The sequence below is a fragment of the Triticum aestivum genome, chromosome 4D, assembly GCF_018294505.1.
Source record: "Triticum aestivum cultivar Chinese Spring chromosome 4D, IWGSC CS RefSeq v2.1, whole genome shotgun sequence".
In the NCBI taxonomy this organism is placed as follows: Eukaryota; Viridiplantae; Streptophyta; class Magnoliopsida; order Poales; family Poaceae; genus Triticum; species Triticum aestivum.
Window position 1 is genome coordinate 475985899 of NC_057805.1, and position 14362 is coordinate 476000260.

At 45.4% G+C, this 14362-nt stretch overlaps 1 protein-coding gene across 1 annotated transcript; it reads left to right on the top strand.

Annotated features, from left to right (window-relative positions):
- Nucleotides 1-10233: 10233 nt before the first annotated feature.
- Nucleotides 10234-14119, top strand: LOC123098761 (beta-glucuronosyltransferase GlcAT14A). Its single transcript, XM_044520840.1, has 4 exons — nucleotides 10234-10897; nucleotides 11989-12064; nucleotides 12149-12264; nucleotides 13550-14119. Exons 1-4 carry the CDS (start codon nucleotides 10357-10359, stop codon nucleotides 14062-14064), a joined length of 1248 nt encoding a protein of 415 aa, XP_044376775.1. The 5' UTR covers nucleotides 10234-10356; the 3' UTR covers nucleotides 14065-14119.
- Nucleotides 14120-14362: the final 243 nt, after the last annotated feature.

Sequence of the window (14362 nt, forward strand, 5' to 3'; positions counted from 1 at the left end):
GGGCATGCCACGAGGGTGCGCCCTTTTCGCCTGAACAAGGGGTTGAGTGGGGACCGATGGTTCCCAGCGGGTTGCCTGAGTTTTCCAGGCGGTTTCCATTGCGCTGTACTTCTGTACGATATTTGCCAAGTCGGCGAAATGTAATATGCGATGGCGGTTGATGGCATTGAGGATTCCTTCGTCCATGCAATTGTTGCGGAACACTGAGATCGTGTCTTCGTCGCGGCAGTCTTTAATCTTGTCTTTGACAAGGACGAATCTGGCCCAGAAGTGGTGGACCATTTCCTGAGACTGCTGTCGTATGCTCATGAGAGCGCTTATGTCTGGGTGGGTGGGTGGATTTAAATCCGAACCCTGACCCAATTTTGAATCCGGAGTCTAAAGGTCTTCCGAACTTAACAGTTCGGGCTTCGGGATATCAACTGACTTTTTAAGCTTGTCGTCCGATTCTATGTTCGGAGGACAAGGCGCGTCTTTCTGCTGGTGGGTGCCCGGCTCTTCGAGATCGGAGACCCGAACATAGTTCGTCTTTAATATGGAGGAAGAGTTGTCTTGCTCCTCGACTACCGCTATCTGGTGGGTGATCGGTGGAGTTTTAATTTCTCTCTAGTCGGGTTTAAGCCCGATCCGATTGTAGTCTGTAGCGACCCCCAAGGCGGCAATGCGATCTAGGAGTTCGTTTAAAGACGACAACTCCGTCGGATCCATTCGTTTGGAGTATTCGGAATTGACGTGGAGGTTATTTTCGATGACTTGAGAGGTCATCGTCGGCTTAAGGGCCTGAACGGGCGGTCATGACGAAGCCGCCCAGCCGGAGGGTTTGGCCTGGGGTCAGGGCTCCTCCAGGGGTGATATTTTCCTTGACGACAAGGCGAGCCATCAACCCTTTTGACGACGGCACAGTGGAATTCTCAATGAAAGCACCAATGTCGGTGTCAAAACCGGCGGATCTCGGGTAGGGGGTCCCGAACTGTGCGTCTAAGGTCGATGGTAACAGGAGACAGGGGACACAATGTTTACCCAGGTTCGGGCCCTCTCTATGGAGGTAATACCCTACTTCCTGCTTGATTGATCTTGATGAATATGAGTATTACAAGAGTTGATCTACCACGAGATCGTAATGGCTAAAACCCTAGAAGTCTAGCATGTATGACTATGGCTATGAGTATTCGTCTCTACAGACCTAGCCCTTCGGTTTATATAGACACCGGAAGGATCTAGGGTTACATAAGGTCGGTTACAAAGAAAGGAATCTTCATATTCGATTGCCAAGCTTGGCTTCCACGCCAAGGAGAGTCCCATCCGGACACGGTTGGAGTCTTCGGTCTTCACGTCTTCACAGCCCAACAGTCCGGCCCATGCATGACAGGTCGGACGCCCGAGGACCCCCTAGTCCAGGACTCCCTCACCCTCCATGCCAAGGAGAGTCCCATCCGGACACGGGAGAGAGTCTTCGGTCTTGTATCTTCACAGCTCATCAGTCTGGCCCACGTACCATAGTTCGGACGCCCGAGGACCCCATAATCTAGAACTCCCTCAGTGATCCAAGATCACATTGAGTCCATAGGAAAAGCCAATACTATTAAAAGGGGATGAGGTGTTGCTTAATAGGTAGCTTGCTCAAAATGCTTAGTGATATGCTCCAAAAACCCTCAACTACTTTCTCATATCCACATATGTCCCAAACGAAAAGTCAAACTCGGCCCCACCGAAACATTCTATCCGGCGCCACCGAGTTCTCTTGACATAGCCACTGCCACAAACCCTAGTCACTTTGGTGTCACCGAGATGGGATTGCAAACTCTCTGTTTCCCTTCGTAACGTTTTGGTCCAACCGAGATGAGCGATCGGTCCCACCGAGTTCGCAATGCGAACTCTCTGTTTCCTCTTTGTAACATTTCGGTCTCACGGAGATGAGCGAATCGGTCCCACCGAGTTTGCCTGACCAAACTCTCTGGTTAGCTTATTACCAAAATCGGTCCCATCGAGTTTGTGTAATCGGTCTCACTGAGATTACGTTATGCCCTAACCCTATTGAAATCGGTCCCACCGAGTTGACATGTCGGTCCCACGGAATATCCTAACGTTCACATTTTGAACTAAATCGGTCTGACCGAGTTTCATTATTCGGTCCCACCGAGTTTGGTGATATGTGTGTAACGGTTAGCTTTTGTGTGGAGGCTATATATACCACTCCACCCACTCTTCATTCGTGGAGAGAGCCATCAGAACATGCCTACACTTCCAGCATACATTTTCTGAGAGAGAACCACCTGCTCATGTGTTGAGGTCAAGATATTCCATTCCAACCACATAAATCTTGATCTCTAGCCTTCTCCAACTTGCTTTCCACTCAAATCATCTTTCCACCAAATCCAAATCTGTGAGAGAGAGTTGAGTGTTGGGGAGACTATCATTTGAAGCACAAGAGCAAGGAGTTCATCATCAACACACCATCTATTACCTTTTGGAGAGTGGTGTCTCCTAGATTGGTTAGGTGTCACTTGGGAGCCTCCGTCAAGATTGTGGAGTTGAACCAAGGAGTTTGCATGGGCAAGGAGATCGCCTACTTCGTGAAGATCTACCCTAGTGAGGCAAGTCCTTCGTGGGCGATGGCCATGGTGGGATAGACAAGGTTGCTTCTTCATGGACCCTTCGTGAGTGGAGCCCTCCGTGGACTCGCGCAACCGTTACCCTTCGTGGGTTGAAGTCTCCATCAACGTGGATGTACGATAGCACCACCTATCGGAACCACACCAAAAATCTCCGTGTCTAGATTGCGTTTGCTCCCTCCAAACTCCTCCCTTTACCTTCATGTGCAATGTTTTACATTCCGCTGCTATACTCTTAGACTTGCATGTGTAGGTTGATTGCTTGACTAGTGCTAAGTTGCTAAAATCTGCCAAGACTTAAAATTGGGAAAAGGCTAGATTTTTATTTGGTCAAGTAGTCTAATCACCCCCCCTCTAGACATACTTTCGATCCTACACGAATCAAAGTAAGACGTTGGTGGTAAGTAGTATGACTATTATCGCCCACAACTCTTTGTGTTCTACTCGTGCATATCATCTACGCATAGACCTGGCTCTGATGCCACTGTTGGGGAATGTAACATGCAATTTCAAAAAAATTCCTACAATCATGCAAGATCTATCTAGGAGATGCATAGCAACAAGAGGGGGAGAGTGTGTCCACGTACCCTCGTAGACCGAAAGCGGAAGCGTTATGTTAACGCGGTTGATGTAGTCGAACGTCTTCAGGATTCAGCCGATCCAAGTATCGAACGCACGACACCTCCGTGTTCAGCACACGTTTAGATCGATGACGTCCCTCGAACTCTTGATCCAGTAGAGGGTCGAGGGAGAGTTCCTTCAGCACGACGGCGTGGCGACGGTGTTAGTGATGTGATCCGCGCAGGGCTTCGCCTAAGCACTACGGCGCTATGACTGGAGGCGTAAACTATGGAGGGGGCACCACACACGGCTAAGAGAAATCTTGGTGTTCCTTTCAGGTGCCCCTTGCCCACGTATATAAAGGAGGAGAGGGAGGAGCACGGCGGCCTAGAGGGGGCGCGCCAAGAGGGAGTCCAACTAGGATTCCCAATCCTAGTTGGATTCTCTTTCCTATTCCAAGAGGGGAAAAGAGGGAAGGAGAGGGAGAGGGAGAGGAAAGAGGGGGCCGTGCTCCCTCCCCCTTGTCCAATTCGTACTCCCTTGGGGGGGCGCCACCCTGCGGACTGCCCTCTCCTACTCCCTTATGGCCCATTAAGGCCCATAACTTCCCCAGGGGGTTCCGATAACCCCTCGGTTCCTCGATAAATATCCGAAACGTCCCGAAACCATTCCGGTGTCCAAATACCTTCGTCCAATATATCAATCTTTACCTCTCGACCATTTCGAGACACCTCGTCATGTCCGTGATCTCATCCGGGACTCCGAACAAACTTCGTTCACCAAAACACATAACTCATAATACAAATCATCATCGAACGTTAAGCGTGCGGACCCTACGGGTTCGAGAACTATGTAGACATGACAGAGACACATATCCGGTCAATAACCAATAGCGGAACCTGGATGCTCATATTGGCTCCGGCATATTCTACGAAGATCTTTATCGGTCAAACCGCATAACAACATACGTTGTTCCCTTTGTCATCGATATGTTACTTGCCCAAGATTCGATCGTCGGTATCATCATACCTAGTTCAATCTCGTTACTGGCAAGTCTCTTTACTCATTCCGTAATGCATCATCCCGCAACTAACTCATTAGTCACATTGCTTGCAAGGCTTATAGTGATGTGCATTACGGAGAGGGCCCAGAGATACCTCTCCGATACACGGAGTGACAAATCCTAATCTTGATCTATGCCAACCCAACAAACACCTTCGGAGACACCTGTAGAGCATCTTTATAATCACCCAGTTACGTTGTGACGTTTGATAGCACATAAGGTGTTCCTCAGGTATTCGGGAGTTGCATAATCTCATAGTCAGAGGAACATGTATAAGTCATGAAGAAAGCAATAGCAATAAAACAAAACGATCATTATGCTAAGCTAACGGATGGGTCTTGTCCATCACATCATTCTCTAATGATGTGATCCCATTCATCAAATGACAACACATGTCTATGGTCAGGAAACATAACCATCTTTGATCAATGAGCTAGTCAAGTAGAGGCATAGTAGGGACACTCTGTTTGTCTATGTATTCACACATGTACTAAGTTTCCGATTAATACAATTCTAGCATGAATAATAAAAATTTATCATGATATAAGGAAATATAAATAACAACTTTATTATTGCCTCTAGGGCATATTTCCTTCAGCTATTTGGTCACCGGAAAGGTTTCGGAATGTACTGGGTAATCATCGGATCACCGGAAGGGGTTCCGGGAGGCCCCGGGAGGTTAATGGGCCATATGGGCCAAACGAGGGGAGCACACCAGCCCACAAGGGGCTGGCGTGCCCCTCCTCTGGCCGTAGGCCTTGGGTAGAAAAGGAAGGAGGGGGTCGGCCTCCCCTTGCCTTCCCTCTCCTCCCCTTTCCTCCCCCCCGAGAGCAAATAAGGAAGGGGGCGCCATAGGGCAGGCGCTTAAGGGGGCCGAGCGGCCACCCTTGGGGCGCACCCTAGCTGCCTCCCCTCCCCCACCTATAAATATATATATGATAGGGAGGCGACGCCACAGACCTACGACAATCCCCAAGCCGTGTGTGGCGCCCCTCTCCCCGGTTTCATCCTCCGTCAAGTTTTTCCGCAATGTATGGCGAAGCCCTGCGGGAATAAGTTCACCACCACCGTCATCACGCCATCGTGCTACCAGAACTCATCTACTACTTCGCCTCTCTTGCTGGATCGAGAAGGCGAGGACGTCATCGAGCTGAACGTGTGCTGAACGCGGAGGTGTCGTACGTTTGGTACTTGATCGGTTGGATCGTGAAGGTGTAAGACTACATCAACCGCGTTGATAAACGCTTCCGCTTAATGGTCTACGAGGGTACATAGACATACTCTCCCTTCTCATAGCTATGCATCTCCATGGATAGATCTTGCGTGTGCGTAGAATTTTTTTGTTTTCCATGCAACGTTCCCCAACATGAATATGGAAGGGAAGAATGGGCGTGGTCAAGCTGGAGGAAGTAATTTTTTGATGTTGGTTGATCAGGAAACTTCAAACAAAAAGATGAAGAAAGAAGGGGAGTCTTAAAAATACTTGAATCAATGTAGTAGGGACTCAAAGAAGAAGAGGGAATATAGAGAGAATGTAGATATGGATTTGGCGGTGGTAGCGGAGTAGTCCCATCAACACTAATGAGTTGCTTAGCATGGAACTATTGTGGGCTAGGGAACTTGAAGGTAGTTCGTGAGCTTTCATGTTGGTTCGTGTGTGTGACAAAGCTTGAGGGGAAGAGAGTCCAGCCTATCACGAGGTGTGGATTTACCAGTTGTATGTCCATAAGAGGTGAAGGCTTAAGTGGTGATTTAGCTTTGTTTTGGTGAAAGGAGGTTGATGTAATGATTAATAATGTCTAAGATCATCATATTGATCCTAATATACAATATGTCGGGGTTGATATGAAGACCTGACATTTTAGTATCTTTTATGCCAAGGCTCGGAGTGAGCGGTCCCTAAGTTGGGGTCTGTTGAAGTGGCCCAAAGGACAAGAGCGACCTCCCATGGTTATGTGGGGGTGATTTTAATGAGATGCTAGATAATTCAGAGTATTTTGGTAGTAGTGAGAGATCGAATTGGCAAATGGGAGGTTTCAAAGAGGTTGTTGATTTTTTCTAACTTTCATGATGATGTCTACCATTGCATTCCCTTCACATGGAATAGGCAAGAGGGCATAGCTAATGTCAAGGTTCGGTTAGATCGTTTTCTGGTAGTTCTGGAGTTTATGAATTTCTCGGCAACCATTGGTAAAGATATGCCATCTCGGAGGTCGGATTCTTGCATGTTAGCGGCCAAATTTTCACGGTCATCAGAGTAGTATGGCGATAACGTTCCTAGGAGGTTCATGCATGAGTAAGCTTGCCAATGAGAGGAATCATATAATGATGATGAAGTGTTACAAGGATGAAAAGTTGGTTGCGGGTGTGACAGAATCATTGGATTGAATGATGCTTTCCTTGATACACAAGTTCACTTAACTGACTGGAAAACACTTAAATTTGGTGATGTTGGGAGGAGGATTAAAAAGGCGAGAAGAGAGTTTGAGTGGGAGCGTGCCAACTTTATGTACCGTGTTGTGTCTCCAAGGGAGAGAGAATTGCCGAGGCAACTAAACATTTTCTTGCACAAAGAGGAAGTCATGGCCCGCTAGTGGTACAAGTGGAGTGGTTATGCGTGGGAGATCACAATACGAAGTTTATTCATGCACGTGCAACTATGAGACACAACCAAAACAGAATAATTATGTTCAAGAATGTGGTTGGGGTGGTGTTCGAGATTAAGCAACAAGTTCATGCCGAGGTGCATAACTTCTATACTGGCTTGTATACGGCTCTAGAGGAGACGTCAATGCAGTTCTGCATAATGTGTCTGCAAAAATTACTCAAGAAATGAATGAGTCCCTGACCGGGCTATTTATGACGCTGGAAGTCAAACAAGCATTGTTCATTATTAGTCAGTCCAAGGCATCGGGAGTTGATGGCTTCAACGCTGGTTTTTCAACGTTAATGGCCATTGTTCAAGGATGATGTGACTGTGACGGTTCTCAATTTTATTCATGGGGACACATGTCGGAGATGGTTACATGACAACTTTCTTAATTCCAAAGGTCAAAAACCCTAGGAACATTACTCAATTTAGGTGGATTTCATTATGCAATGTGATTTATAAGTTACGCTCTAAAGTTCTTTGATATTCGTCTACATGAAATCCTTGATGAGATTATAGCAGAAGAGAGATTGTTTTTTGCTAGGAAGGCCAATATCGATAATGTTTTAAATACTTGTGAATGCATCCATTCTATAGTAAGGAAGAAAGGCAATCAAGGCTGGTGTGCAGCAAGAATAGACATGATGGTGTCTGACCGCATTGGGTGGTTTACCTTTAGGGCATCATGTAGTAACTTGGCTTTGTAGGATGGGTGGGATTCATTTGTAATGAGGTGTGTATCCTATGTGAGCTTTCAGGTGAAGGTTAATGGGCAACTACCGCCATCATTCTTCCCATCTAGAGGTATCCGACAATGGGACCCCATCTCCCGGTATTTTATTTTTATTGTGTGGGGAAGGGTTCTAGTGCATGTTGAAAAATTATGATGGTGGATGGGTTAACAAAGGAATTCGACCTCAGTCCAGTGCTCCGTGGATTTCACATTTACCCTTTGCTGATGATTGCTTAATCTTTAAGAAAGTGGATTCCCGCAGTGCCAACCGTCTGAATGAGACACTACAGACTTATTGCCTTAATTCTGGCCAAAGTGCAAATAAATTGAAAAACTCTTATTTTTTCAGCCCTAACAGTGGTGCTTCTATTAGAAGGGGAGTGAGACATGCCTTGAAGTTTAGAAAAAAAAACTTTATTAGGAAAATATCTTGGCCTCCTAACCACCTCAGGAAGGATTACTGAAAACAACTTATACATATAGTCAAAAGGTTCCAGGTCTAATGTGCAAGGATGGTGTAAAAATACTCTCAGGTGTGGCTAAGGTGGTTCTCTTGAAAACATTGATTCAAGTGTTACCGACCTACTCTATGAGCTATTTCAAGCTCATTAAGGGGTTGTGCAAGAAGGTTAGGACAATCATGTGCAAGTATTGGTGGGTTGGATCACTTGATAAACGGGGAATGCATTGGCATTTTTGGGACAAGATGTCCCTATTGAAATTCAAAGGAGGAATAGGATTCCGGGATCCTGACATCTTTAATGATGCCATGTTGGGTAAGCAGCGTGGCGACTGTTGGTGAAGCCGGAGAGCTTGTGTGCGAGGGTCCTTAGGGGATGACATTTCCGTGATAGAAACTTTCTGCAGGCCGGGTGCCCACAAAGTGCATCGCCAGCCTGGCGAGCTATTGTAAAAGGGAGGGAGGGTCTTAAAATTGATTAGGCGAATTGGTAGTGACAGAACCACAAAATTCTGACATGACCAATGTATACAGTGTACATCATCTATGCGGGTGATGTGCAGATTGTCGGATAACCTGGTCCAACTAGTTGTCGATCTTGTTGATGAGTAGACTGGAAATTGGGGATTTCGAACTTCTTCGACAATAGTTCATCCCTCCCGGCGTTGAGGCCATTTTGAACATGCCCATGCCAAGAAATGCAACTGATGATATATGAGCATGGGCCCAGAAACAGGATGGGAGGTTTACTGTACATGCTGCACTTTAATGGAAAGAATATTCATGCAGTGATGCACCTACCAGCTCGTTTGGGAATGCAGAAGTTTGAAAGGCCTTATGGAAACTTTGGATTCAACCAAAAATATAAATATTCTTGGTGAGTAATTAAGAATATGCTACCAGCCGTTTCGGAGTTGAAGGGAGGGCACATCATGCAGATTGCCTTTTTAACCCATGTGCGGAAATGAAAATGAGTCTTTATTCCATGCACCAGGCACATGTGATCATGTGAAACTCTTCTGGGAGGCAACTAGGGGATTTTTCCATGATAAGATGCCAACTTTGCATCCAGGTACGCAGACAAAGGATCTCCTTGACATTTATTCTGGACAAGAAGGTGAGTGCAATCACTATCTCTGTTATGTTGGCAATATGCATAGCATGAATAAGTATGCTCGTGAAGAGGTAAATACCATCCTATAAAATCGATGCAGCTAGCTCACAACCTCTTGTCGCCGCTAGAGGTTCTTGAACACGAGGTTGTTGTTCGTCCCGTGGAAAGATTTAAGAGGCGTGATCATGGTTGAATCAAAATCAATTTTGATGGGGGTTCTTAGCGACCATGAAGGTAATTTGGTTCACTGCAGATGCACCAAGCACACGACGATTTCTGATCCTTTTGTGATCGAGGTCCTGACATGTCGGGATGTTGCTCAAATGGAGTGAACCGGGTTTCAGTTCGTGATTCTTGAGTACGGTAACCAGGATATTGTGAATATGTGAAAGGAAATTGTTAAAAGATCTGGCTTCCATGTTTTTAGAGAGATTCACTGGTTTCAGTTTTTTTTGCTAGGAGGAGTGCAAAAGGTGTGTTGTGCATAGGAGCTGCTTAAGCCACAAGTCGATTCCCGCTCTTGTGATGTAAATCTTGATTTTCTGATTGGTCTTTTACAATAGGATTTGATCCCACCAAACAATGAACAAAGTGCTAAAAGGGCGGTTTAAAAAAAGATAATAGGAGCATGAAGATCTTTATCGAATGGTTACCAATATCAACTGTGGAAAAACTTCCCCGTAAAAAAATATATAACAAGTAAAAAAGATGATGAAGTACCAACTACTAAATTATGGTAAATTTTAAAACTTTGAAGTCGGATTTTTAGCGTTTGCCGACGATCCAGATTTGTTATGCGAAAACAGATAAATTTACCATATTGTTGTGTAAAATTTGTCATGTTCAAAAGTGAAATTGCCATGTAGTGCAAAAAATTGTCAGATTTGTTTTCATGTTGCATAGTAATAACCATGTATTTGATCGGGATCCGATCGTATCTAAAGGCGGATGTTATTGGGGCTGTAAATTATAGTCACTCCTGAAATGAAAACAAATAATGGATTCATGAACTCAAGAGTAGAACACACGAAATCGAACCAACTCGATCAGATCGGGTGCACCAAACGCGAGGGAGACCACGCCGTCCGCGGTCCGCCGAACTCGCAAAGCTTTCCTCTTTCCACGCCGCCCCGATCCTTCCGCTCCGCCCGGCCTCCACCCCCATGCATTCCCCCGCGCCGGCCGCGGGCGCCGCCTCCGTCCCCCCCAAGGACTCCCGCCCGCTCCCCTGCCTCCTCCTCGTCTCCCTCCTGCTCCTCCTCCTGCTCCACTTCCTCTCCTCCTCCTCCCCTTCTACGCCCGCGCCTCCGGACGCGCCCCACCGCGCGCCGCTCCTGGCCGGCGCCGACTCCGCCGGCCCAGCCCCGCCCGCGCTCGCATTCCTCCTCACCGGCTCCGCGGGCGACGCCGACCGCCTACACCGCCTGCTCCTCGCCACCTACCATCCCCGCAACCTCTACCTCCTCCTACTCGACCGGGCCGCCCCCGCGTCCGACCGCGTGCGGCTCGCCCGGGAGGTGCGCGCTGGCCCCGGCCGCGCCGGCAACGTCCACGTCGTGGGCGACCCCGGGTTCGCTAACCCGCGCGGTGCTTCCGCGCTCGCCGCCGCGCTGCACGGCGCCTCTCTGCTGCTGCAGCTCGGCCAGGGCTGGGACTGGTTCGTGCACCTCGACGCCGGGGACTACCCGCTCGTCGCCCCCGACGGTGACTCCTCTCTCCACACCTACTTTATGTTGTACACCGTAACACAGATCTAGGCATTTACTTGTTAGTACAGAACTGTGTATCTAGTTGCCCTTTTCCTCTTCTCAGGGATCGTTTATGTGTGTGTGTACAGTGTGAGATGAGTGTTTAATGTAGATGGATCTCTCTTAATTGAACGGGCATAAAATATATAAATCAAGCCACCAGTAGGCATTAGCTACATAAACTTCAATGCATTACAGATCGAATGAACTAATTAAGTGTTTGAAGAATCATATTGTCATGGTGGTAAATCCTCTTGTTTAACTTTGGCAACTACATTGTCATGGTAGAATCATATTGATGCTTGTTGTATCCTACGTCATGTCGCCCAGAAAAGAAAACTGCAACCATACCTGTGTGTATGTGGAGCATAGGCAACTTGGTCTTTTGTATTCACTCTTTAATGTGTCGAAAGAAGGAATGCAAAATGGAAATGAATTAATATTTTGGCAACATAAATAGCTTTCCATCATGCTACTTTACTTCTGCTTTCCCGCCCTAGAACGTTACCTTTCAGGATGGTTTGGAAATTATTCGGGCGAGTAGGCATAGGTGGATGAAAATAGTGATATAATCTGGTTCCAGAAAATAATTGCTACTCCCTCTGTAAACTAATATAACCAGTGACTGTCTAAAACATCTTATATTAGTTTACAGGGTAGTGTCTCTTATGCTTTGTATTAGACCCAGACAGAGGACTGGTTTTCTTGTAACCTATAGCTTAGGAAGTAGAACACAAAACAAATCCATGTCTCGTGTTCGGCCTTAAGAGTTTTTACGGTATTTCACATGCATTGGCTTTGTTAGTTGAAGTTGAAACAGTGCAACTTGCTATATTATTTCTAAAAGAGTCTTGCTATTGCTTATAGGGTTTCTACTTTCTTGGTTATAAAATTGTAGAACAGAATGGTAGATAGCGTTCATGTATTGCCATTTCATTAATCCTAAGTGGGAACTAATAACAGCTAATCAGCTATTAGGTGAAGCTTAATCTGTACTCTGTAAATCTTTAACTCTTCTGAGCTGATTTGACTTCAAATTCTTGGCAGATCTCCTACATGTCTTATCATATCTACCAAGGGATATAAACTTCATTCAGCATACCAGTTATATTGGCTGGAAGGAGTAAGGATATGTCATAATTCTGAATTGTCGCTTTGTTCATTCGGATTTGGGAGTTCAAGATATTGGCATTGTATTTCTGTGCAGGTCAAGACATATAAGACCAATTGTTGTTGATCCTGGTCTATACCTCTCATCAAGGACTGACATTTTTTATGCCACTCAAAAGCGTGAACTGCCAAGTGCATACAAATTATTTACTGGTGAGGTGCTAATGCATTTCTATATTTGTCAGTAGATACTCCCGTTATGTTTGAGAAAATCTGGAATCATATATTATATGCTATGATGCTAATGGTGTCACAATACACATTTGAGTATATAGGTGGAAATTCTTAATCATCTAGTCGTTTAGTTTATTTCGTTGACCTGACCGTTGGTTAATGGTTATTCATGCATGGCATTATATTATCAAGCATGCTCTCATAGTCTGTCATAGTTATCTTTGCTCTACTACTGTACTACCTGAATCAATACCGCATGAAAATGTTATTGCTAGATCTCTAGATTCATGGTACTTTCTTTTAGAAGGTATTTAGTATGTTTGGGTTGTAATTGCTTTGTCTGATGCATATGTGCACACCATCACTTTATGATAAGATCTCGATCAGATTAAACTGTTGTTTCTAGGGTATGCCTATTCATGCAGGTTGTGCAAACTAGTATATGTCGAACAACATATATTTGAACACCCCAAGCTCCATTTTAAATCTCTGGAGGTCTTATAAGAATTACTTGAATGAAGGTTTTGTTTTGAACATCCTGATATAAACTGATGTTGTTTAGTGACAATAAATGCACTAGAAACATGATATTCAGTGTCAATGTATATGATAATAAGTGCATAGTAATTGGCAGAATAAAGGAAGGAAAAGAATGGGTGCGGAGCACTTGTAGAAAGCATAGATGCATGCAAACTAAGTTAAACCTTAGACCATACAGTAGATTCTTGTGTTAAATTTTCGGGTATATTTCTATGCAACTTTACCCTTGTGTGTGAACAGTATAGAACTAAATTGAGGGTGAGTATAATAGATATGTAAAAGGAGGACACTATTGTCATACAGGGTAGGGCTAACCCTAACCCCAATCTCATGTAGCTTTTCCTGTCGCTGAAAGAGCTCTGCACGTTTATACTGTTTTACTCGACAAATTTGTATTCTTAAATGTCTAACAGTTCACTTCCTTTTTGCGACTCTCAACTTCACTTCATTAAATTCCTTGTACGCATCTTAAGTTGTCGTTTTCTTTTACCTAACTAGCCAAATACCCGCGTACCCGTAATTGTGCAGTTAGATATTACAGTAATATAACTGTGATGCGTATGGTTGTTGTATTTCTTATACAACTGTAACGGTTCTAATATATAGACTAATCTGCACGTATATGATGATGGAAGCTCCTTTTAACCTTGTTGGAGTATATTTTTTCGTTGGTTATAATGGTTAAAATAAACCTGTATTTAATTGTAATGTTGTCTCTTTGCAGGTTCTTCATCTGTCATCCTTTCTCGGGCATTTACCGAGTATTGTATTGTCGGAACAAATAATCTACCAAGAACTATGCTAATGTACTACACTAACATGCCCTTGCCACACAAGAAGTATTTCCAGACAGTCCTCTGCAATTCCCCCAAGTTCAACAGGACCGTTGTTAACCATGACCTGCACTACTGGGCATCGGATGGGACGTCCAAAAACGAGCCCCGTCTGCTGACCCTAACTGACGCGGAAAACATGACCGCGAGCAGCGCTGCCTTCGGCACTAGATTCGCGAAGGATGACCCTGTGCTCGACCACATTGACGAGGAGATTTTGCAACGCCTGCCTGGAGAGCCAGCCCCAGGGGGATGGTGCATCGGTGCTGGGGACGACAGTCCCTGTTCTGTTTCGGGTAGCACGGATGTTCTTAGACCTGGGCCTGCGGCTATGAAACTTGCCAAGTTCCTTGCACAAAGGCTATCCTATCCAGGTTTTTATTCTCAGCAGTGTATATGGGACTGATGAGTTGCTGTAAATTGTATCACCATGAAACCACGAGTTCAGTTATCTTTGTGTACCCTGTGCTGTGTTTTTTCTTATGACGTCTTATAGTGCCGCTCCTGATATGATGTCCTGTGCAATTATACATTCTTGTCGTAAGAGCATGTCCTGCAAATGGGTGCAGAGCGAGGAAGAAGACCGCACTGCTTCGGGATCAGCATGTCACCTGGAAATGCAACAGAATTTCAGAAGTCATTGTTACACGCTCTGACCAGAAGGATGCCCAACCAACTTATCTGATTTTGTCTCCCAGCTTAAT

What these genes read in the sequence shown, in the direction of transcription:
- LOC123098761 (XM_044520840.1), top strand. Translation starts at nt 10,357, where the DNA reads ATGCATTCCCCCGCGCCGGCCGCGGGCGCCGCCTCCGTCCCCCCCAAG. An exon ending in AGTTATATTGGCTGGAAGGA is followed by an intron (nt 12,065 to 12,148) that starts GTAAGGATATGT and finishes ATTTCTGTGCAG; the next exon opens with GTCAAGACATATAAGACCAA. An exon ending in TGCATACAAATTATTTACTG is followed by an intron (nt 12,265 to 13,549) that starts GTGAGGTGCTAA and finishes GTCTCTTTGCAG; the next exon opens with GTTCTTCATCTGTCATCCTT.